The 25,092-nt window shown below is 46.6% G+C and overlaps 1 protein-coding gene across 1 annotated transcript in view; it reads right to left on the bottom strand.

Moving 5' to 3' along the window:
- Window positions 1-25,092, bottom strand: part of LOC129525023 (solute carrier family 35 member F5-like) — a 67,498-nt gene that overhangs the window by 20,810 nt on the left and 21,596 nt on the right. Inside the window, exon 2 of the mRNA XM_063709795.1 lies at window positions 2,970-3,112. Coding sequence (XP_063565865.1) covers window positions 2,970-3,112 — 143 coding nt within the window. The remainder of the gene's footprint in view (window positions 1-2,969; window positions 3,113-25,092) is intronic.

Here is a 25,092-nt window from a genome sequence, read left to right on the forward strand (position 1 = left end):
AAAGAATTTAAAAATGGTACATGAGTTTAAATACTGTCAACATTTTTACTACCAACTTCATTGTTTAAATAAGCAAATTATATACCTACCTTTCAAATTATTTTTGTCACTCTTAACTAAGAAAATGACTGCAGTTAAGTAATGACTAGACTGAAATGTTTAAAGTTCATGCATAAAATAGCCTCCAAACTAAACCATGTTTATTTCAACAGTACAGATCAAGTACAGTCCTATTTATTTTAAACTAATAGGAAACTTAAATCTTATTCAGAGTAACAAGCTGACTTCATCATAATCAAGCCTGTGTCCCTAAAGTTACTTTTATAGCTTTAAAAATACTTTTGTCTTCCAGATTTGAAAGGTGATTCAATCTTAAAAATAAAACACCTATCATAGGGCAAATTATAGTTCTGAAATAAGCAATTAAATTTTAGCCAAAGGGTCTAGAAAAAGATCTCTGGAAAGGATGTGTGAAGGGAAAGGCAACTACAATACAAAAGGCCAGCCTATAAAACTGTAATATGTTGTTATATAAAAAATATTGTAAAGTATTTGAAGGAACATAAATAGCACAGGCTAAGGCATGAAACTACAGTCATGCTTAACAACAGGGATAAATACAGAGAAAATGTGTGTCGTTAGGCAATGTCATCCTTGTGCCACCATCATAAGGCATACTCACACAAACCTAAATGGTATAGCCTACTACACAGCTAGGCTATATGCTATAAGCCTATTGCTTGTAGGCTACCAACTTGTATGGCATGCTACTGTATTGAATACTGTAGGCAACTGTAACACAATGGTAAGTATTTGTGTATCCAAACATATTTAAACATAGAAAAGGTACAGTAAAAATACAGTATTATAATCTTATGGGACCACCATCGTATATGCAGTCTGTTGTAGACTGAAACATCATATGCAGCACCTGACTGTATACAGATTAAAAGGCAGTTATAATAGACTAATGTATATTAGAACTAATGTAAGAAGCTATAACAAGATTAAAATGTTGTACATGTACACATATATATACCAGAAATACATACACTGATTTATAATGCAGATTTTTAAAGACAAATTTCTTACCGGAAGTTGAAGATAAAATATTAACTATAGCAACTTGTGTGTCTGAAACTGCTTCTTGATATGACAAATTTGCCAAAAACCACTAAAGAAAAAGAAAACCAAAGTGAACCCTAATGAAAGACATGTTTACATCTGTCATTACAATTCAGAATTCCCTTTTTTGTTCTCCTCCTAAATACCGTTCTCACAAGATGTTTTAAAAGCTGCTTTGTATTGAAAAAATCACAGGCTCCCAAAAAAGACAAACATTTATAATCAGACCTAAGACCATGCTACCCAACTGCCCTTAAAATTTAACAATAGTTGGTTAACAATTAGCATTCAGGTTTTTTTTTTATGAGTAAAATCAAGTATCAAATCAATTTAAACATTTGCTTTATCTAGGCTGCATGTAGTGGCTCATGCCTGTAATCCCAGTACTTTGGGAGGCTGAGGTGGGTGGATTGCTTGAGCCCAGAAAGACCAGCCTGGGCAACACAGTGAAACCCCATTTCTACAAAAAAAAATACAAAAATTAGCCAGGCATGGTAGTGCACACCTGTAATCCCAGCTACTCAGGAGGCTGAGGTGGGAGGATTACTTGAGCCTGGGAGGTTGAGGCTGCAGTGAGGCATAACTGCCTCACTGCACTTCAGCCTAGGTGACAGAGAGACCATTTCTCAAAAAAAAAAAAATGCTTTATCTAAGTACTGCTGACACTCTGTTAAGTTTATCTAAATCATATTTAAATTTGAGAAAATTCTCCAACATTAGAATATATACAGATGAATACAGCATAAGGAGAAATCTATTAAACCAGATGATGTGCATGGATATGGATGGACCTAGCTAGCTAGCTGGATTGAAAAATAAAAGGCTATATTCACTTTGGAAATTTAGAAATGTCCTATGGAAATGATAATTTATTGATTAATTGTGATTGCTTTTCTGAATCTCAGTTTGGAGACACAACCCAAAGAGTTCTCATAACTTTGGATACAGTGAAGGAAGTTTTCCAGCTATCAGGACTTTTTTTAAAAAATTCTTTCTTCTCTTCCACTTATCTAGGTTAGGATGGAGAATAAAAAAATAATACTTTTTTTGATGAAGGTTGGCAGGATGTGTGTGTGTCCAAAGTTCAGTAATTTTCACTGATAATTCATCCATTTTTTGTGGATAACACTTTTTTACTATCTGAAACAATGCTACTATGAATATCTTAATTCTAGTACACACCTGCCACCTGGTGCATAAGTACATGAGTGTCACCAAAGCATACACTAAGAGGTAGATTGCTGGGTCAAGCAAACTAAACTAATGGCTGGTTTTTGGTGTCTCTGTTACTTACACTGGTTGACTCGAAGAGTTATTCCACCAAATGACTTATCTCTATTAAGAGAAGGACATCTCTCGATCTCTCTCAGAGCTTGTGGCTGAGTAGTTTTACACTAGTATTTACATTGCAAAGAAGTAGTAGAGACACATGATTGTAGAGCACTACCAGAATGCAGCAGATGGCTGAGAGCCTAGTAGTCTCCATTCAGTCCATACTGTACTCAAGGCTGAAGCCAGAATGAAACTGTGGCAACGTGGTTCTGATTCCATCTGCAATCCTTTGATTTCCTAGATAATTTCACATGCCTATCTAGATAGGTCTCGAACTCCTGACCTCAGGTAGTCGACCCACCTCAGCCTCCCACAGTGCTGAGATTACAGGCATGAGCCACCACGACCTGCTAGGAGTTCACGCTTTAGTTGGGGAAAATATACAATAAGCAAGCCAATTTTTAAAAAGAGAACTGCAATTAGAGTTAAATGCTACAAAGACAATCTCACAGGAAGATTGGATGTAGAATGATAAGGCTCTCAGAATACTAAGAGAAACTATTGCTTCTTACGATGTTTGTCTTTCTTTGTATCAGTGCTCAGCTGAGTCTGCAGTGCTTCAGAGGCAGCTTTCGTTTTATAAAAATCTATGATTTCTCCTTCCAGTTGTTTTTCTCTTCCTCGAGCTTCCTTATCTCCTCCTGTTGAATCATTTTAGGATGCTCGAATTTGTCCTGCAGCTGTGAAACCAATGTGCAGTTGTGACACCAAAGCAGTGTGGCTGAACACCCAAAAGAATATGCTTTTTTCTGATTATCAAACAAACCCAAATCATCACAGTAGAGCACGATCTTAATAACAATCTCAAAAACTCAGGAGTAAACACTCAGATATGGAATTTTTCTTTTCTTCTTTTTTCCTTTTATAAGATGGAGTCTCACTCTGTTGCCCAGGCTGGAGTGCACTGGTGCGATCTCAGCTCACTGCAACCTCCATCTCCCAGTTCAAGTGATTCTCCTGCCTCAGCCTCTTGAGTAGCTGGGACTACAGGCATGCACCACCACTACAGGCGTGTGCCACCACACCTGGCTAATTTTTGTATTTTTAGTAGAGATGGGGTTTTGCCATGTTGGCCAGGCTGGTCTCGAACTCCTGACCTCAGGTGATCCTCCTGCTTTGGCCTCCCAAAGACTTTTTTTTTTTTTAAATATAGAGACAAGTTCTCAGTACGTTGCCCAGGCTGGTCTCAAACTCCTAAACTCAAGTGATCCTCCCACCTCAGCTTCCCAAAGTGCTGGGACTGACTGGATGCAGTGGCTCATGCTTGTAAACTCAGCACTTTGGGAGGCCAAGGTGAGAGGATCTCTTGAGCCCAGGAGTTCAAGACCAGACTGGGTGATATAACACAACAGTAAACTTCAACAGGAGAGAGAATCTGTAAACTTGAATATAGATCTTCTGAAATTATCCAGTCAGAGGACAAAGAAAAAAAGAATAAAAAAGAGAAAAGAAGGCTGGGTGTGGTGGCTCAAGCCTGTAATCCCAACACTTTGGGAGGCCGAGGCAGGCAGATTAAGAGGTCAGGAGTTCAAGACCAGCCTGTCCAACATGACAAAGCCCCATCTCTACTAAAAATACAAAAATTAGCCGGGTGTGGTGGCACACACCTGTAGTCCCAGCTACTTGGGAGGCTGAGGCAGGAGAATCGCTTGAACCCAGGAGGCGGAGGTTGGAGTGCAATGTGAGCCGAGACCACACATTACACTCCAGCCTGGGTGACAGAGCATGACTCTGTCTCAAAAAAAAAAAAAAAAGAAAAAAAGAGACAGAGAAAAGAAAGCCAACAAGACACCATTAGGCAAACCATTGTCAGGTTATGGGAGTTTGGGAAGGAAAGTAGAGAAAGGAGAAGAAAGCTTATTTAAAGAATGGCTGAAAACTGCCTAAATCATGGGAAAGATTTACACATCTAAATCCATGAAGCTTAAAGATTCCTAAAGAGGTTCAAACCAAATAGATACTCACCAAGTCACAATATAATCAAATAGTCAAAAGTTAAAGAAACTTTGCAGGTCAGGAGAGAATCGAATAATACATTCAAAGTGCTGAAAGAAAAAAACTGCCAGCAACTAATACTATGTCTGACAAAGCTGTCCTTCAGAAAGAAAAAAGAAATAACGTGTTTCCTCGACAAACAAAGCTGAGGGCATTCAGGACCACTAGGTCTACCTTAAAAAAATGCTTAATGGAGTTTTTCAAGTAAAAATGAGTGAAGTTGGGAGCAGTGGCTCATGCCTGTAATCCCATTTTGGGAGGCTGAGGTGAGTGGATCACCTGAGGTCGGGAGGTCAAGACCAGCCTGGCCAACATGGCAAAACCCCACCTCCAGTAAAAATACAAAAAATTAGCCAGGTATGAAGGCCACTGAGATCGTGCCACTGCACTCCAGCCTGGGTGACAAGAGTCAAACTACATTTCAAAAACAAAAAACAAAACAAACAAAAAAACAAAACTTGAGGCCAGGCCTTCTGCTCCTCTCCAACCTCCCCTTCTCTGGGCCCAAGCCACCTTGGCTGAGGAGGGGGCGAGGAGGTGTGAGCCCCTGCCAGGAACCCCCTGCCCAGACCAAGTACTCGGCCCCCAGGCCTGCGTTCAGTGAGGTCTCCCGTGGCGTCAGCATGTTCGTGTGGAGGAATGTGGAAGGTCACTCTGCGGCCGTGTTCCCCTGGTACTCCATCCCCTTCCTCACCCCTCCCTGCAGCCACACGAGGCCCAGCAACCTGCCAGTCACTCAGTGGCCTCCAACCAGAGAAAACAACCTGCCAAGTTGGCAGCTGTTACTCATGAGCGTCCACCAGGTGGGACAGGGAGTGTTGACCCTGGGCGGCCCCCTGGAGCCACCTGCCCTGAAAGCCCAGGGCCCGCAACCCCATACACTTTGGGGGTGGTGGAACCTGGTAAAAGCTCACCTCCCACCATGGAGGAGGAGCCCTGGGCCCCTCAGGGGAGTCCCTGCTGAACTGTGAGACAGAGAATGACCATGATGATGCTTTCCTCTCCATCATGTCTCCTGACACCCAGTTGCCTCTACCACTCAGATGATGTCAGGCCCAGTCCCTCAGTGCCCTGCGCAAGGAACAGGACTCATCTTCTGAGAAGGATGGACGCAGCCCCAACAAATGGGACAAGGACCACATCGGTGGCCCATGAGTGGCGGTCATGATCTTCAGCAAGCGGCACCAGGCCCTGGCAGGGAGCACCAGGGTCACTCCAACCAGGATATCCGGACCGTCAGCCAGATGCTGACTCTGGCCCAAAGACTTCTACTCAGTATGGAGCTCCAGGCCACTTTGCAGCCCCTGGTGAGGGAGGTGTATATACCATGAATTGTGGGACCTTCAGAGCTTTTCACTTTTCGGAAAATAGCTCCTGTAGGGGCTACAAGATGGAGTGTGAAGAGGGCCTTGGGCCACAGGGAGGTGCCTGCGGACTAGGGGGAGTTCATGCACCCCTTCTTTCTCCAGAGGGGCTGGACTCAGGTGAGTATGGGGGTGGGGACTCCTGCACTTCGACACAGGCAGCGGGAGGGTTTTCTCCCCATTCCCTCTGCACTCCCAACTTGAGCTATACTTTTTAAGAAAGTGATTCACCCTGCCTTTGCCCCCTTCCCCAGAACAGAACACGTTGATCATGGGCGATATTTTTCATTGTGCCAAAAAGTTGCCATGACCGTCATTAAACCTGTTTAACACCAAATAATAAGTAAAATAAAATAAAAAAATTCGGGCTTGGTGCAGAAACTCACCCCAAATAAATCACCTACCAAAATAATTACATAATGGTGGAAATATTCCAAAATTCAATATTTTGGGATTTATACACAAAAGATAAACAAATTAGAGGCCAAGAGGCTGCCGGAAGGGAAAAACGGGGCCTGGGAAGGCCGTTGTGAGGAATGAGCTGGGCCTAAAGAGGCCACTGGCAGGTGGGAGCTGGGCCTGCCGAAGCGGCCGAGAGGCAGGAGCTTTGGACTCGGGAGGCCGCAATGAGGCGAGAGCTAGCTGGGCATGGAGAGTCCGCTGTGAGTCCGCTGTGAGTCCAGGCCCGTGCAGGCCTTCGAAAGGCAGGAGGCCGGGCCTGCAAAGGCCCACTGGAGGTCAAGTTCTGGGCCTGAAGAGGCCACCAAAAGTCAAAAGCGGGGCCTGGGAAGGCCGCCAAGAGCCATGAGCTGGTCTGGGCTGAAAGAGGCCACTGGGAGGCAGGAGGAGCTGGGCCTGGAGAGGCTAACTCGAGGAAGTTTTGCACCTGGAGAGGCCGCCGAGAGGACGGAGCTGGGCCCGGGGAGGCTGATTTGCTGCTCCTCCAGGCCCAATTCCAGGCCGACTTGACGACTTGGGCCTGCAGAGGCCACCGGGAGGCCGGAGCTGGGCCTGGAGAGGCCGACTTCAGGACGATTTGGGCCTGCAGAGGCCGCCGGGAGGCCCAAGCTGGGCCTAGAGGAGCCCACTGACCTTGCCATCGGAGGGCAGGAGCTGAGCCTGGAGAGGCCACCGTGAGGCCTGAGCTGGGCCTGGGGAGCTTGGCTTCGGGAAGTGGTGGGCCTACCAGGGCCGCTGGGAGCTGGGCAGGAGCTGAGTCCAAAGACGTTGTTGGGAGGCCAGAGTCAGGCCTGGAGACACAGCCAGGAGGAAGAGCTGGGCCCGGAGAGGACGCCAGGAGGCTGCAAGTGGGTCTGGAGAGGCCGATTTGAGGAGGCCCGGCCTCCGCCTCCCACATGGCGGCCTCTGCAGGCACAGCTGTTTCTCCTGGTTGCATCTCCCGCCTCCCAGCAAACAAGCTTTTTTGGCTCAGCTCCCGCCTGCGTTTGTACACCCCGAAGTTTCTGCAACCAAGCTCTTCAGACCCATATCCCGCCTCCCAGTACCTGAACAGTACCAGCTCCGGCTGGAGAACAGAGTCTGTAGGCCCCGCTGTTGCCTCCCAGGGGTGTCTCCAGACCCAGCTCTCGCCCCTAAACGACCTCCCAGGCCCAAGTCGCTGCCTGCCTCCCAGCAGCCCGCGTGCGACCCTGCTCCTCCCTCACGGTGGCCTGTTGAGGCAGGGGCTCACGCTGACCTCTCTCAGCGTGGGAGGGGCCGGGGTGAGGCAAGGGGCTCAGGCTGACATCTGTCAGCCTGGGAGGGGCCGGTGTGAGACTAGGGGCTCCCGCGGACCTCTGTCAGCGTGAGAGGGGCCGGTGTGAGGCTAGGGGCTCCCGCTGACCTCTGTCAGCCTGGGAGGGGCCGGTGTGAGGTTAGGGGCTCCCGCGGACCTCTGTCAGCGTGAGAGGGGCTGGTGTGAGGCAAGGGGCTCAGGCTGACCTCTGTCAGCGTGGGAGGGGCCCGTGTGAGGCAAGGGGCTCACGCTGACATCTCTCAGCATGGGAGGGGCCAGTGTGAGGCAAGGGCTCATGCTGACCTCTCTCAGCGTGGGAGGAGCCAGTGTGTGGCAGGGGCTCATGCCTCTGGGCAGGGTACCAGAGGCATGGGCATCAACAGGCCACCGTGAGGGAGGAGCTGGGCCGCACGCGGGCTGCTGGGAGGCAGGCAGGGACTTGGCCCCGGGAGGCCGCCGTGGGGGCAAGAGCTGGGCCTGGAGAGGCCCCTGGGAGGCAAGAGCGGGACCTGCAGAGGCCACTCTCCAACCATTGCTGGGCCCGTACAGGCCACCGGGCGGCAGGAATTAGGCCCGAAGAACTTGGCTGGAGAAAGTTCGGGACCTACAAAGGCGGTTGGGAGCTGGGCAGGAGTTGAGCCAAAAGAGCTTGCTTACTTGCTGGGAGGCAGGCCCGGGAGATGCCGACTTCAGGACAACTTGGGCCTGCAGAGGTCGCCGGGAGGCCCAAGCTTGGCGTGGAGAAGCCCACCGACCGGAGACAATTTGGGGCCTGTAGGTGCCATCGGAGGGCAGGAGCTCATCCTGGAGAGGCCACCGTGAGGCCTGACCTGGGCCTGGGGAGCTTGGCTTGAGGAAGCTGTGGGCCGACCAAGGCCGCCAGGAGATAGGTAGGCACTGAGTCCAAAGAGGTTGTTGACGGGCAGGAGTCGGGCCTGGAGACACAGCCAGGAAGAGGAGCTTGGCCCGGAGAGGACGCCCGGAGGGTGCAAGTGGTCTGGAGAGGCCGACTTGAGGAGGTTCTCAGCCCAGAGAGGCCGCTGGAAGGGAAAAACTGGGCCTGGAAAGGCTGTTGTGAGGAATGAGCACCATGGGCGTGAAGAGGCCACTGGCAGGCGGGAGCTGGGTGTGCAGAAGCTGCTGAAAGGTTGGTAGCTTGGCTTGGGGGGTCCACACTGAGGCAGATGCTGGGCCTGAAGAATCTGCTGTGAGGTAGATGTTGGGACTGTAGAGGCCGACGGGAGGCAGAGGCTGGACCCGGAGGGGCCAAGATGCAAGAGCTGGGCCTGGAGAGGCTGCAAAGAAGCATGAGCTGGGCCTGGTGAGGTCGACTTGAGAAAGCTCAGGGCCTGGAGAGAAGGCTGGGAGGCAGGAGCTGGGTCTAAAGAGGTCATTGTAACGATGGAGCTGTGCCTGTGGAGGCTGTTGTGAGGCAGTAGGCTCATCTGTGGAGACTGCCATGAGGTGGGGTATGGGCCTAAATAGGCCACTGTGAGTCATGAGCTTGGTCTGTAGAGGCTGACTGGAGAAAGTTCTGGGCCTGGAGAGGCTGCCGGGAAGTAGGAGCTGGGCCAAAAGATTTAAGCACATTTACATTTATTAGGCACTTCATTTCCATTATTACAATAGATAATAATATATTTAATATATTAATATATTTAACATATTAATATATATAATATATATTTATTAGATATCCAATATATAATAAAATAATTATAGAATTCACCATAATGTAGAATCAGTGGGCGTGTCAAGCTCGTTTTCCTGAAACTGGATGGTCCCACCTGAGCGTGATGGGAGAAAGTGACAGTTCAATAGGTATTAGATTCTCATAAGGACAGCGCAACCCAGATCCCTCACATGCACGGTTCACAACAGGGTGCGTTCTCCTATGAGAATCTAATGCTGCTGCTCATCTGAGAAGGTGGAGCTCAGGCGGGAATGTGAGCAAAGGGGAGTGGCTGTAAATACAGACGAAGCTTCCCTCACTCCCTCACTCGACACCACTCACCTCCTGCTCTGTGGCTCCTTACGGCTCCATGGCTCAGGGGTTGGGGACCCCTGCTCAAGTGCATCCAAAGCGACCCTTCCCACACCAGTCTTCATAGTGGTCAAGGGCAGCAACCACTTAGCTCCCAAGGCATGTGCCTCAGCTGGCATTTCGTCACAATCAACAGTAAGTGGTAGCTTGAGTCATTGTGATGTCACTTCCTGGAAATCACCAGCATCCCATTTCCCACCGGCAAAGAGCTCAGCACTGCCCCCTGGGAAACCAAACCTATGCCCAAATCCCATCTGTGTGGGTTTATCTCCTGGGACCCTTCCTAACATATTAGTCAGAGTCCAATCAGGAAGCATAAACCACTCAAAAGTTTAAAGTGGTAAAATTTAATACGGAGAATTATTCATTATAACAGGTGAACAGCATAATGAGAGATTGGCTAGCACAAAGTAAAGAGAACTCTAGAGAATACAGGACTAGCCCAGGCCAGGCATGGTGGCTCATGCCTGAAATTCCAGCAATTTGAGAAGCTAATGCACGAGGATTGCTTAAGGCCAGGAGCTGGAGACCGGTCTGGACAACACAGTGAGACCCTGTCTCTATCCAAAAAAAAGAAAAAAGTTAGCTGGGAGTGGTGGTGCACACTTGTAGTCCCAGCTACTCGGAATGCTGAAGTTTGAGCCTGGGAGGTCAAGGCTGCAGCGAGGCATGATTATGCCACTACAGTCCAGCCTGGTGACAGAGCAAGACCCTGTCTCAAAGAACAAAACAACAAAAACCATTTACAGACAGAAAAGAAATAGAGCCAATAAGCTGAGGAAAGATGTTGAAATGTGACAAGTAAAGTAACATGAGGTCTTTTGTCTATTTAAAATAATCAAACAAAAAATGACTTACTAAATTATAATACCCTGTGCTGGCAAAGGTGCAGTGAAATGGGCACTTTCTTATACTATGAGGGGTGTTTACATTGTGTATAAGCCTTCCCGGGTAACGCCTGTCAATTTTTTAAAATAATGGAGACAGGGTCTCACCATACTGCCATACTGCCTCCTCCAACTCTTGGCCTCAAGCAATCCTCCTCTCTTAGCCTCCCAAAGTGCTAAGAGTATAGCTGGGAGGCACCCAAAACCCTGTCAATTTACATCAAGGGTAATGAGAATGTCCATTCACCATGACTCACAGTAATCTTACTTCTGGGGAGACAATTCAATCTAAACAAAAGGTCATCTGTACACACACAGTAAAAATCCGGGAGTAACTGAAGACAGAGTTGGTAAGTGAAATAAGAAACAGTTCTAAGAAATTAAACCATGGTATCAATAGGCACCTGGTATAAAAGGTCAGTTGATGTTAGCTGCTACTTTTTTGTTGTTTTGAGACAGGGTCTCACTCTGTCACCCAGGCTGCAGTGCAGAGGCCTGATCATGACTCACTGCAGTCTCAGCCTCCCTGGGCTCAAGTGATCCTCCCACCTCAGCCTCCCAAGTAGCTGGGACTACAGGAACGTGCCACCACACTAGGCTAATTCGTGTATTTTTCTGTAGGGATGGTGACTCCCCCTTTGTTTCCAAGGCCTATCGCAAACTCTTGGCCTCAAGCCATCCTCCTGCCTCAGCCTCCCAAAGTGTTGCGATTACCAGTGTGAGCCACCACACCTGGCCAGCTGCTACTTTTAGCAATATTATTATTATTACTCCACTCAATTAAAAATTATTATTTTCAAGGCTATGCAACAGTATGTATCCTACAGCGTAATTGTAAAAACATATACAGTCGCCGTCCCTCAGTATACAGAATTAGTTACAGCCCCCCATCTCTGCATATACCAAAATCCATGCTTACTCACGTTTCGCTGTCACCCCTCTGGAATCCACGTATACAAAAATACCAAATATTAGTTGGGCATAGTGGCAAGCACCTGTAGTCTCAGCCACGTGGGAGGTTGAGATGGGAGGATCGCTTCAGCCTGGAAGGTTGAGGCTGCAGTCAGCTGCGATAGCACTACTACACTCCAGCCTTGGACAACAGAGGGAGACCCTGTCTCAGAAAAAAAAAACAAAATAAAACAGGTTAGAAATTGTAATGAGGTCTGTTGGGCAAAATTCCATATAAGCAAAGTATAAATTAATAAAGCAAATCGTGATAAATTAGTACGACTGACTTTCTGGAGTTTCTGACAATAAAAGTAAGGAAAATGCAAAACACAAAGACAGAGAGTAAAAAGAGAAATTAGGAAAGCATTCTACATGTTTAATAGGAAGACACTGGCCGTGTTCGTGCAGCGGCAGTATGTCGTGACATGACATACCTTGGAGAGAAGTTAACAGATGAGGAAGTTGATAAAAATCATCAGAGAAGCAAAACACTGGTAGCGACACTCAAGTAAACCACGAAATTTCCATAACTTATGTCAGCAAAGTGGGAATATTGTACAGTGTGTGTTGAAGTTCCTATACAACATTGTTTATCTGCCGTTTGTTTGTTTGTAAGGAATGTATATACTAAAAGTTCTTCTTGCTGTCAAAAGAATATGTGCGAATAAGTCATTTTAACTTATTCTTCGTTTTTCTTTTATCTTCCTGCCATCATCCCACAGCCTTACTTTAGAAATTTTTTCTTTAGAAAATTGAACAAGTGCTCCTTGTGGTGGCACATACCTCGAGGATGGGAGGCAGGGGTGGAAGGGTCACTTGAGGCCATTAGTTTGACACCAGCCTGGCCAACAAAGTGAGACCCCATGTCTACAAAACAATTTAAAAATTAGCCAAGTATCGTCATGTATACCTACAGTCCCAGCTACCTCAACTTACGGAGAAAGTTCAGGGCCTGGAGAGAAGGCTGGGAGGCAGGAGCTGGGTCTAAAGAGGCCATTGTAACGATGGAGCTGTGCCTGTGGAGGCTGTTGTGAGGCAGTAGGCTCATCTGCGGAGACTGCCGTGAGGTAGGGTATGGGCCTAAATAGGCCACTGTGAGTCATGAGCTTGGTCTGTAGAGGCTGACTGGAGAGAGTTCTGGGCCTGGCGAGGTTGCCGGGAGGTAGGAGCTGGGCCAAAAGATTTAAGCACATTTACATTTATTAGGCACTTCATTTCCATTATTACACTGTAATATATAATAAAATAATTATAGAACTCACCATAATGTAGAATCAGTGGGCGTGTCAAGCTCATTTTCCTGAAACTGGATGGTCCCACCTGAGCGTGATGGGAGAAAGTGACAGATCAATAGGTATTAGATTCTCATAAGGACAGCGCAACCCAGATCCCTCACATGCACGGTTCACAACAGGGTGCGTTCTCCTATGAGAATCTAACGCTGCTGCTCATCTGAGAAGGTGGAGCTCAGGCGGGAATGTGAGCAAAGGGGAGTGGCTGTAAATACAGACGAAGCTTCCCTCACTCCCTCACTCGACACCACTCACCTCCTGCTCTGTGGCTCCTTACGGCTCCATGGCTCAGGGGTTGGGGACCCCTGCTCAAGTGCATCCAAAGCGACCCTTCCCACACCAGTCTTCATAGTGGTCAAGGGCAGCAACCACTTAGCTCCCAAGGCATGTGCCTCAGCTGACATTTCGTCACAATCAACAGTAAGTGGTAGCTTGAGTCATTGTGAGGTCACTTCCTGGAAATCACCAGCATCCCATTTCCCACCGGCAAAGAGCTCAGCACTGCCCCCTGGGAAACCAAACCTATCCCCAAATCCCATCTGTGTGGGTTTATCTCCTGGGACCCTTCCTAACATATTAGTCAGAGTCCAATCAGGAAGCATAAACCACTCAAAAGTTTAAAGTGGTAAAATTTAATACGGAGAATTATTCATTATAACAGGTGAACAGCATAATGAGAGATTGGCTAGCACAAAGTAAAGAGAACTCTAGAGAATACAGGACTAGCCCAGGCCAGGCATGGTGGCTCATGCCTGAAATTCCAGCAATTTGAGAAGCTAATGCACGAGGATTGCTTAAGGCCAGGAGCTGGAGACCGGTCTGGACAACACAGTGAGACCCTGTCTCTATCCAAAAAAAAGAAAAAAGTTAGCTGGGAGTGGTGGTGTAGTCCCAGCTACTCGGAATGCTGAAGTTTGAGCCTGGGAGGTCAAGGCTGCAGCGAGGCATGATTATGCCACTACAGTCCAGCCTGGTGACAGAGCAAGACCCTGTCTCAAAGAACAAAACAACAAAAACCATTTACAGACAGAAAAGAAATAGAGCCAATAAGCTGAGGAAAGATGTTGAAATGTGACAAGTAAAGTAACATGAGGTCTTTTGTCTATTTAAAATAATCAAACAAAAAATGACTTACTAAATTATAATACCCTGTGCTGGCAAAGGTGCAGTGAAATGGGCACTTTCTTATACTATGAGGGGTGTTTACATTGTGTATAAGCCTTCCCGGGTAACGCCTGTCAATTTTTTAAAATAATGGAGACAGGGTCTCACCATACTGCCATACTGCCTCCTCCAACTCTTGGCCTCAAGCAATCCTCCTCTCTTAGCCTCCCAAAGTGCTAAGAGTATAGCTGGGAGGCACCCAAAACCCTGTCAATTTACATCAAGGGTAATGAGAATGTCCATTCACCATGACTCACAGTAATCTTACTTCTGGGGAGACAATTCAATCTAAACAAAAGGTCATCTGTACACACACAGTAAAAATCTGGGAGTAACTGAAGACAGAGTTGGTAAGTGAAATAAGAAACAGTTCTAAGAAATTAAACCATGGTATCAATAGGCACCTGGTATAAAAGGTCAGTTGATGTTAGCTGCTACTTTTTTGTTGTTTTGAGACAGGGTCTCACTCTGTCACCCAGGCTGCAGTGCAGAGGCCTGATCATGACTCACTGCAGTCTCAGCCTCCCTGGGCTCAAGTGATCCTCCCACCTCAGCCTCCCAAGTAGCTGGGACTACAGGAACGTGCCACCACACTAGGCTAATTCGTGTATTTTTCTGTAGGGATGGTGACTCCCCCTTTGTTTCCAAGGCCTATCGCAAACTCTTGGCCTCAAGCCATCCTCCTGCCTCAGCCTCCCAGAGTGCTGCGATTACCAGTGTGAGCCACCACACCTGGCCAGCTGCTACTTTTAGCAATATTATTATTATTATTCCACTCAATTAAAAATTATTATTTTCAAGGCTATGCAACAGTATGTATCCTACAGCGTAATTGTAAAAACATATACAGTCGCCGTCCCTCAGTATACAGAATTAGTTACAGCCCCCCATCTCTGCATACACCAAAATCCATGCTTACTCACGTTTCGCTGTCACCCCTCTGGAATCCACGTATACGAAAATACCAAATATTAGTTGGGCATAGTGGCAAGCACCTGTAGTCTCAGCCACGTGGGAGGTTGAGATGGGAGGATCGCTTCAGCCTGGAAGGTTGAGGCTGCAGTCAGCTGCGATAGCACTACTACACTCCAGCCTTGGACAACAGAGGGAGACCCTGTCTCAGAAAAAAAAAAAAAACAAAATAAAACAGGTTAGAAATTGTAATGAGGTCTGTTGGGCAAAATTCCATATAAGCAAAGTATAAATTAATAAAGCAAATCGTGATAAATTAGTACGACTGACTTTCTGGAGTTTCTGACAATAAAAGTAAGGAAAATGCAAAACACAAAGACAGAGAGTAAAAAGAGAAATTAGGAAAGCATTCTACATGTTTAATAGGAAGACACTGGTCATGTTCGTGCAGCGGCAGTATGTCGTGACATGACATACCTTGGAGAGAAGTTAACAGATGAGGAAGTTGATAAAAATCATCAGAGAAGCAAAATACTGGTAACGACACTCAAGTAAACCACGAAATTTCCATAACTTATGTCAGCAAAGTGGGAATATTGTACAGTGTGTGTTGAAGTTCCTATACAACATTGTTTATCTGCCGTTTGTTTGTTTGTAAGGAATGTATATCCTAAAAGTTCTTCTTGCTGTCAAAAGAATATATGTGAATAAGTCATTTTAACTTATTCTTCGTTTTTCTTTTATCTTCCTGCCATCATCCCACAGCCTTACTTTAGAAATTTTTTCTTTAGAAAATTGAACAAGTGCTCCTTGTGGTGGCACATACCTCGAGGATGGGAGGCAGGGGTGGAAGGGTCACTTGAGGCTATTAGTTTGACACCAGCCTGGCCAACAAAGTGAGACCCCATGTCTGCAAAACAATTTAAAAATTAGCCAAGTATCGTCATGTATACCTACAGTCGTAGCTACTCAGGAGGCTCAGGTAGGAGTACCCTTAGCCCAGGAGTTCAAGGCTGCAGTGAGCTGTGATAGCACTACTGTACTCAAGCCTGGGTGACAGGGTGAGACCCCATCTCCTACAATAAAAAACAAAGAAAAAAAGTAGTTCAAGTAGCAAGCTGTGTGTGGCTTAGTCTGAATATTTGTAAACTAGAAATTCTCAATCTTTTGGGGTCTAACATCCCTTTACCTTTTTTAACTTTATTGAAGATCTCTAAGACTATTTCTTTCTGTAGATAATTATATTAAAACTAGAAAATAAGACCCAAATTTTTAAATATTATTCATCACATATTAAAGCCATTACATGTTGATATAAGATTTTAAAAATATTTAATATTCATTACATATTAATAATAAAACCATTACATGTTGATATAATACTTTTTTTTCTTTGAGACAAAGTCTTGTTCTCTTGCCCAGGCTGGAGTGAAGTGGCTCAATCTCAGCTCATTGCAACCTCCGCCCCGCAGGTTCGAGTGATTCTCCTACCTCAGCCTCCCAAGTAGCTGGGATTACAGGCGTCCACTACCATGTGCAGCTAATTATTGTATTTTCTTTGTAGAGAAGGAGTTTCACCATGTTGGCAAGGCTGGTCTTGAACTCTTGACCTCAGGTGATCCACCCGCCTGGGTCTCCCTAAGTGCTGGGATTACAGGTGTGAGCCACCGCGCCCACCCCGATTAATGTATGTTTTAAAACCCTGATTAGTCAGGCAACAACACCGGGCAGGGGTCTCCTCATTCCCAGCGACGCAAACCCCACTGCACGGCTGAGGGGTTGCAAGGGCTGCAGAGCCAAAAGGCTCTGACTTGAGATATTATTTTACTCGTATTTTTATTTGTATTGTGAGACAGGTACTGCTCTGTCACCCAGACTGGAGTGCAGCTGTGCATTTACAGCTCGCTGCAGCCTCGACCTCCTGGGCTCAAGCCATCTTCCTGCCTCAGTTCCCCAGTAGCTGCTAGTACAGTTGAGTGTCACCATGCCTGGTTATTTTTTTAACTTTTTTGTAGAGTGAGGGTTCTTGCTATGTTGCCCAAGCTGGCCTCAAACTCCTGACCTCAAGAGATCTGCCCACTTCAGCCTCCTGAGTAGCTGAAACTACAAGTACACATCACCATGCCTAGCTACATTTATTTAATTTTGAAAAATATTTTTGTAAAGAGCAGATCTTGCTGTGTTGTCCAGGCTGGTCTTGAACACCTGCCCTTAAAAGATACTCGCACCTCTGCTTACCAAAGAGCTGGGACTACAGGCATGAGCCATTGCAATCAGCCTGAAGAGATTTCTTTAATCTAGCATCCCATACTTGGTAGGATTGGGAAAGGCAGTAGTGTTTTTTAAAATTACTTAATAATTTCAGTAACAATCAAACTCAACCTTGACCACTGCCTTCTCTCACACCCCATATCCAGTCTGTCAGGAAATCCTGTTGATTGTCTTCGACATCTACTAAAGATCCCCACCCAGCAACTCCCTGGCCTCCTCCCCTACTTCTCCCCTCTGACCATCTCTCAACACCACCACGACCCTGGTCAGGACCACCATCATCTCCCGCCTGGATGTTGCCAAAGCTTGGCCCCCATGCTTCTATCACATCTTCCCACAGTCTTTCTCAACTCAGCAGCCAGAGAATGCTTTTAAATCGGGAGACAGATCATGTCGCCTCTCTGCTCAGAACCCTCCCGCAGTTCCCATCTCAGTCAGAGTAAAAGCCAAAGCCCCACCAATAACCTCCCAGGGCTGATGTGATCTGTACTGATCCCCACCCAGCAACTCCCTGGCTCCCTCCCCTAATTCTCTTCCTCTCTCCATCTGCTCCATGGGCCTCCTTCCAGAGCCAGAGACACACCTCAGACAGTTTATTCTATTGTTTCTGCCTACAATCCTCTTCCCTCAGCACCTTGGCCACCTCCTTCCCCTCCTTCAAATCTTTACTCAATTTTCACTTAGGAGGCCACCCCTGACCATTCTATTTAACATTGCCATCTGTCCCCATGCCCACCATGCTCATTTCTTCTTTCTTTACTTTCTTCTTTCTTTTTTTCAAGATCTCACTGTCACCAAGGCTGGAGTGCAGTGGCGAAATCACAGCTCACTGCAACCTCAAATTTCCAGGCTCAAGCGATCCTCCCACCTCAGCCTCCCGAGTACCTGGGACTCCAGGTTCATGCCACCATGCCTGGCTAAATTTTTTAGTATTTTATTTTATTTTATTTTATTTTGAGACAGAGTTTCACTCTTCTTGCCCAGGCTGTAGTGCAACGGTGCGATCCCGGCTCACTGTAACCTCCACCTCCCAGATTCAAGTGATTCTCCTGCCTCAGCCTTCCAAGTAGCTGGGATTACAGGTGTGTGCCACCACGCCCAGCCAATTTTTGTATTTTTAGTAGAGCCGGGGTTTCACAATGTTGGCCAGGCTGGTGTCGAACTCCTGACCTCAGGTAATCTGCCCGCTTCGGCCTCCCAAAGTGCTGGAATTACAGGCATGAGCCACCATGCCTGGCCAATTTTTTCATTTTTTGTAGAGACAAGGTCTTACTATGTTGCCCAGACTGGTCTTGAACTCCTGGCCTCAAGTGATCCTCCTGCCTAAATTCCTAAAGTGCTGGGATTACCGGCATGAGCCATCATGCCTGGCTTCATGTTCATTTCTTCTTGCTGCTGCAACATAGTTTGCAGTTTCCTACATTTAGTGGCTTAAAGCACCACAAATCTACCATCTTACAGTTCTAGGGGCCAGAAACCCAAACTAGGTCTATTAAGGCTAAAGTCAAGGTGTCAGCAGGGCTGCATTCCTTCTGGAGACTCTAATATGTTCCCTTGGCTTTTCCAGCTTCTAGAAGCCACCCCCATTCCTTGGATCATGGCCCCTGACTCCATCTTCAAAGCCAGAGGTGAAGCATCTTCGAATCTCCCTCTCTTACCTCTGCTTTCATCACCACATCTCCTGCTCCAATTCTGAGTCTCCTACTCTCTTTTTTTTATAAAGACCCTTTTGATTGCTGGGCATGGTGGCTCCCACCCAGAATCCCAACACTTTGGGAGGTCAAGGCAGGAGGAACACTTGAGGCCCGAAGTTTGAAACTAGCACGAAAAACACAGTGAGGTCACCCCCTCTAGAAAAAAATAAAAATAAATATTAGCCCGACATGGTGGTATGCGTCTGTAGTCCCAGCTCCTTGAGAGGCTGAGGTGAGACAATCGATTTAGCCCAGGAGTTTGAGGTCAGCCTGGACGACATAACTCAATCTCATCTCTACAAGGACGAGGTGGGAGGATCACTTGAGCCCAGGAATTTGTGGCCGGCCTGGGCAACAAAAGAAGACCCCATCTGGCCAACACGGCCAACCTGGCCACCATGGTGAAACTCTGACTCTACAAAAATGAGCTGGGCATGGGTGACATGCATGTGTAGTCCTAGCTACTTGGGAGGTTGAGATGGGAGGATTGCCTGATCTCAGGAGGCCAAAGCTATAGTGAGCTATGATCACACCACTGCACTCCAGCCTGGATGACACAGGAGATTCTGTCTCAAAAAAAAGAAAAGAAATATATATTTAATCTCTGTCCCTGGTTCGTGGCACAGAGCTTCTAAAACTCTTACAAAGACCTCAGTGATAGATGTGACAGGAACATCTTTTGTTTTAATATTTGGTCTTGGTCCCAGGTTTCTAACACGAGAGCCTCTAAGAACTTTGGGATCTCCAGCATGGTAAGAATGCATTTGGGGATGTTGTTGAGATGACTGGGTGACTGCAAGCTCCTAAATTTCCTCAAGAGGAGGGCTGATTACCACGCAACCACATGGTAAGAGGCTTGGAACTTTCAGCCTCATGCACTGAACTCCAGGAGGAAGAGGGGCTGGAGACCGACTTAATCACCAACAGCCAAAGATTTTATCAATCATGCTTGCATAATAACGCCTCCATAAACACCCTGAATGGGGTTTGCAGAGCTTTCAGGGTTGCTGGACACAGGAGATGCTGGGAGGGTCGCATGTTCAACAGAGGGCATGGGAGCTCTGTGCCCCTCCGAACTTAACTTGCCCTGGGTATCTTTTTTTTTGAGACAGGATCAGGCTCTTTTGTCCAAGCTAGAGTGCAGTGGCACAATCTCAGCTTACTGTAACCTAAGCCTCCCCAGTCCCCAGCTCAAGGTATCCTCTCATCTCAGCTTCCCTAGTAGTTGGAACTCTAGGTGCACACCATCACACCGGTTATTATTATTTTTTAATTTTTTATAGAGACAGGTTTTCACCATGTTGCCCAGGCTGGTCTCAAACTCTTGAGTTTAAGCGATCCTCCCACCTTGGCCTCCCACAGTGCTGAGATTACAGGCATGAGCCACTGCATCCAGCATGCACGTCTCTTTCATTGACTGTTTCTGAGATGTATCCTTCACAATGAACCAGTAATAAGAAATGAACTGGCCAGATGTGGTGGCTCCCATCTGTAATCCCAGCACTTTCAGAGGCTGAGGTGGGAGGATCACTTGAGACCAGGAATTTGTGGCCAGCCTGGCCAACACAACAAGACCCCATCTATACAAAAAATAAAAGAAACTAGCCAGATGTGGTGGTGCAGGCATGTAGTCTCAGCTACTAGGGAGGCTGAGGTGGGAGAACCACTGGAGCCCAGACAATCAAGGCTGCAATGAGCTATGACTGCACCATTGCACACCAGCCTGGGGAACAAAATAAGACCCTCTCTCTCAGAAAAAAAGAAAATAAACTGTTTTTCTGAGTTCCGTAAACTGTTCTAGCAAATTATTAAACCCAAGAAGACAGTTATGGGAACCCCCGATTGGTAACAGGTTGGTCAAAAGTATGGTGACAACTTAGGACTTGCCATTGGCATCTGAAGTGAGGATGGCCTCGTGGGACTGAGCCCCTAACTTGTGGGGTCTGTGCTAACTCCAGGTAGTATCAGAATAAAGTCATGGGATACCAAGCTAATATCCAGAGCACTGAAGAATTTGGTGTAGAAACTCCATACATACATTCAGTCAGAAGTGTGTGAGTAGAGACAAACATGGGCTTTTCTGTCACCTACCTGCTTAACTGCATAGGAGAGGCAATATGTGGTGCTCATGAACAAAGCAAACATTAAAGTCAGACCAGACCCAACATTTGACTCAGTCTTAATATCCAGGTGAGCCTGCTCAAATCATTCATTATTCCTAAGGCTTCATCACTCCATTCATAAAATGGAGATAACTGTGGCACCTACATGTGATTCTGTGAGAATTAACGAAATACTATGCTTGGGGTTATTGTGATCATTATACCTGTTCCAAACTATTTGACAAGGACAGTGATGGATGAAGACATCAAAAAATCAGAAACTGCAATGAGGTCTCTCAGGCAAAATTCCATACAAGCAAATTACTGTGTCTACAAAGCATTCCTGCCACACTTAATTCACCATTCCCTGAACAAAATACGCCATCTTCGTTGTTCAGGTCTGTACGGTGCTGGTTTCCCTTCCCGGGCAGTTTGCGCTATCCCATCCCGGCCCATTCCCCATCCCTCCACCTCCCCCTTCCCTCCCCACTCTCATACAACTCTTCCTCATCTTTCAGGACTTGGCTTCAATGTCACCTTAACTGGAAACTTCTCTCACTCTCCAGAAGAGCTTCCCATTGCACTTGATGCATGCACTATTATTTGATCATTTTTAAGTTACAGTCCAAATCTTTTTGTACCTGAATAACATGTTGCCCAGTCAGTTTCTCTTCCTGGATTCAGAAGTCCTTCATGGTAGATCCAGCTGGAAGTGACAAAAAGACATCTTTTGACATAAAGGGATGACACAGACAGACATAAGTTCTTAAATGTCTTAAATGTTATGTGAAAATTAAACAGAATTCAAAGACTTCTGGGGAACACTTAGGAATTTACTGGGAATGTCATAAAGGGTTAATTTGTATTTTATTTTATTTTTTGAGACAGTCTCATTCTGTCACCTAGGCTGGAGTGCAGTGGTGCAATCAGGCTCACTGCAGCCTTGACCACCTGGGCTCAAGCAATCTCACTTAATTTTTATTTGGTTTAAGAAAGTCTTGGTTGAAGGTGGTGGCTTATGCCTGTAATCTCAGCACTTTTGGAGGCTGAGAGAGGTATATTACTTGAGGCCAGGAGTTTGAGATCAGCCTGGGCAATATATTAAGACCCTGCCTCTACCAAAAAACAGAGTGAATGTGTGGAAGACAATTTTTCCACAGACTGGGAGTGAGGGAATAATTTCAGGATGATTCAAGTGCATTACATATATTGTGCACTTTATTTCTATTATTACTACATAGTAATATATAATGAAATGATTTTACAACTCACTATAACGTAGACTCAGTGGGATCTCTGAGCTTGTCTTCCTGCAACTAGACTGTCCATCTGGGGTGATGGGAGACAGTAACAGAGTATCAGGCATTAGATTCTCATAAGGAGTACACAACCTAGATCCCTCACATGCACACTTCACAACAGAGTTTGTGCTCCTATGAGAATCTAATGCTGCTGCTGATCTGACAGGACATGGAGCTCAGGTGGTCATGCAAGCGATGGGAGGGGCTAGAAATACAGATGAAGTTTCCCTTCACTCGCCTGCTGCTCACCTCCAGCTCTGTGGCCCTGTGGTTGGAGACCGCTGCTCAAGTGCATTTGAAAGGATCCATCCCACGCCATTCTTCAGAGTCATCTTTACTGCTGCAGTGGTCAACTTGTAGCACCCCTAAGCTCACAGGACATATGCTTCAACTGGCATTTCACAATCAACAGTATGTGGCAGCTTGAGTCATTGTGAGCTCACTTCCTGGAAATCACCAGCATCCCATATCCCATTAGCAAAGAGCTCAGCACTGCTCCTTGGATAACCAAACCTATTCCCAAATCCCATCTGTGTGCGTCTATCTCCTGGTACCCTTCCTAGCATCAATTCTGTATTTGTAGGAGTCCAATCAGGAGACACAAACCACTCAAAAGTTTAAACTAGAATGAGCAAGATGGCTCACACCTGTAATTCCAGCACTCTGGGAGGCCAAGGTGGGTGGACTGCTTTGAGCTCAGGAGTTTGAGAACAGTCTGGGAAACACGGCGAAACCTCGTCTCTACAAAAAACACAAAAATCAGCTGGGTGTGGTGGCACTTACCTGTAATCCCAGCTACTCGGGAGGCTGAGGCAGAATTGCTTGAGCCTGGCAGGTGGAGGCTGCAGTGAGCAGAGGTTGTGCCACTGTACTCCAGCCTGGGTGACAGTGTGAGACCTGGTATCAAAAAGAAAAAACGTATATATACATATACATGTAAATTTAATATAAAAAGTATTAATTTTGGCCAGGCAAAATGGCTCATGCCTGTAATCCCAGCACTTTGGGAGGCCAAGGCAGACAGATCACCTAAGGTCAGGAGTTCGAGACCAGCCTGACCAGCATAGAGAAACCCCATCTCTACTAAAAATACAAAATTAGCTGGGCATGGTGGCACATGCCTGTAATCCCAACTACTCGGGAGGCTGAGGCAGGAGAATCGCTTGAACCCGGCAGGTGGAGGTTGCGCTGAGCCGAGATAGCGCCATTGCACTCCAGCCTGGGCAACAAGAGTGAAACTCCATCTCAACAACAACAAAAAAAAGGTATTAATTTTTATAGAGGATCAGCACAATGAGGGACACACTAGCACAAAGTAAAGACAACTCTAGAGAATACGGAACTAGCAGAAGCCAGGCATTGTGGCTCATGCCTGTAATCCCAGCAATTTGGGAAGCCTAGGCAGGAGGATCGCTTGAGGCCAGGAGTTGGAGACCAATCAGTGCTAAATAGTGAGACTCTGTGTCTACCAAAAAAAAGAGACATTAGCCAGGTGTGGTGGTGGTGCACACCCGTAGTTCCAGCTACCTGGGAGTCTGGGGTGGGAGAAATCCCTTGAGCCTGGGAAGTCTACACTACAGTGAGCCAAGATTGTGCCACTGCACTCCAGCCTGGGCGACAGAGTGAGACCCTGTCTTAGAAAGAAAAAAGAAAAGAAAGTGTTAATCCCCCTATGGGAATCTCCTCTTCTCCTGCCCTCTCTGGAACCTCACTTGTCGGTTCTTCCTCCCACTTTCCTGTATCTTTAACCTATCCCCCACTTTTAGCTCCTTCCCATCATCATTTAAATTACTCAAACTTCTTCTGTTTTAAAAACCTCTCCCTAAACTCAGGGAGCGGTCTCCTGCACACCCATTGAGCCATCTGCTCTCCTTGGTGCCTTCTCTATGGCAGCCTGAGCCATGTCTCTAATCCATGAATCTCATCATGTTACTCCCCCATTTACATCACTTCTCCTTGCCTCAGGGATTAAGTCCAAACTCCTTAACAGCCCCTGCTCTGCCCTGCCTTGCAAGGCAGCCTCACTGCTTGCCCCTCTCCATTTCATCTGCTATGGAGTCCAACTGAGCCTCATCTGCCCCTTGAACACACACTCTTCCTCCTCTGGGAGTCTCTGAAGTGGGTAATATCCTCTGCTTATAATATGCTTCCCCTTAAACCTCTACTCTCTTCCTAGCTAGCTTCGACTCCTCTGTCACTTGTCCGCTTTGGCATCACCTCCTCATAGAAGACTTCTTTGACTCCCGAGATTCTCAGGAGCATGGCAGGTGAAGTGCTCCTCCCATGAATGGATGGAGATTAGGGAGTGTGTGTTATTCATGCTTAATTCACCAGTGCTTAGCTGAGTACCTGGCATAAAATAGTTACTGTGGTGGCCAAAGTAATAACCCCCACCACCACCAATTGCTCATGTCCTATGTTACACAGCACAATTACACAGGAAGGGGGAATTAAGAGTGCCCATAAAATAAATGTTGCTCATCAGCTGACCTTAAAACAAGATTATCCTGGAGTATCTAGGAGAGCCCATGTAATTACAAGCATTCTTTAAAACTGGAAGAGGGAGGCAGAAGGTTAAGAACCAGAGACGGTGGGCACAATGGCTCATGCCTGTAATACCAGTACTTTGGGAGGCCAGGGCAGGAAAATCCCTTGAGTGCAGGAGTTCAAGGTCAGCCGTGGCAACATACTGAGGTCCCATCTCTACAACAAAATAAAAACAAAATTCACTGAGTGTCACGATGCTTACCTGTAGTCCCAGCTACGGGAAGGCTGACATGGTAGGACTGCTTCAGCCTGGGAGTTTGAGGCTATAATGAGCCATGATAGGACCACTGAACTCCATCCTGAGTGACAGGGCAAGGTCCTGTTTCTGAAGAAAAAAAGGACATTGGAATCAGGGTCCTCTCCATCCTGAGGTGCC

This window comes from Gorilla gorilla, chromosome 8 (assembly GCF_029281585.2).
Source record: "Gorilla gorilla gorilla isolate KB3781 chromosome 8, NHGRI_mGorGor1-v2.1_pri, whole genome shotgun sequence".
Lineage (NCBI taxonomy): Eukaryota > Metazoa > Chordata > Mammalia > Primates > Hominidae > Gorilla > Gorilla gorilla.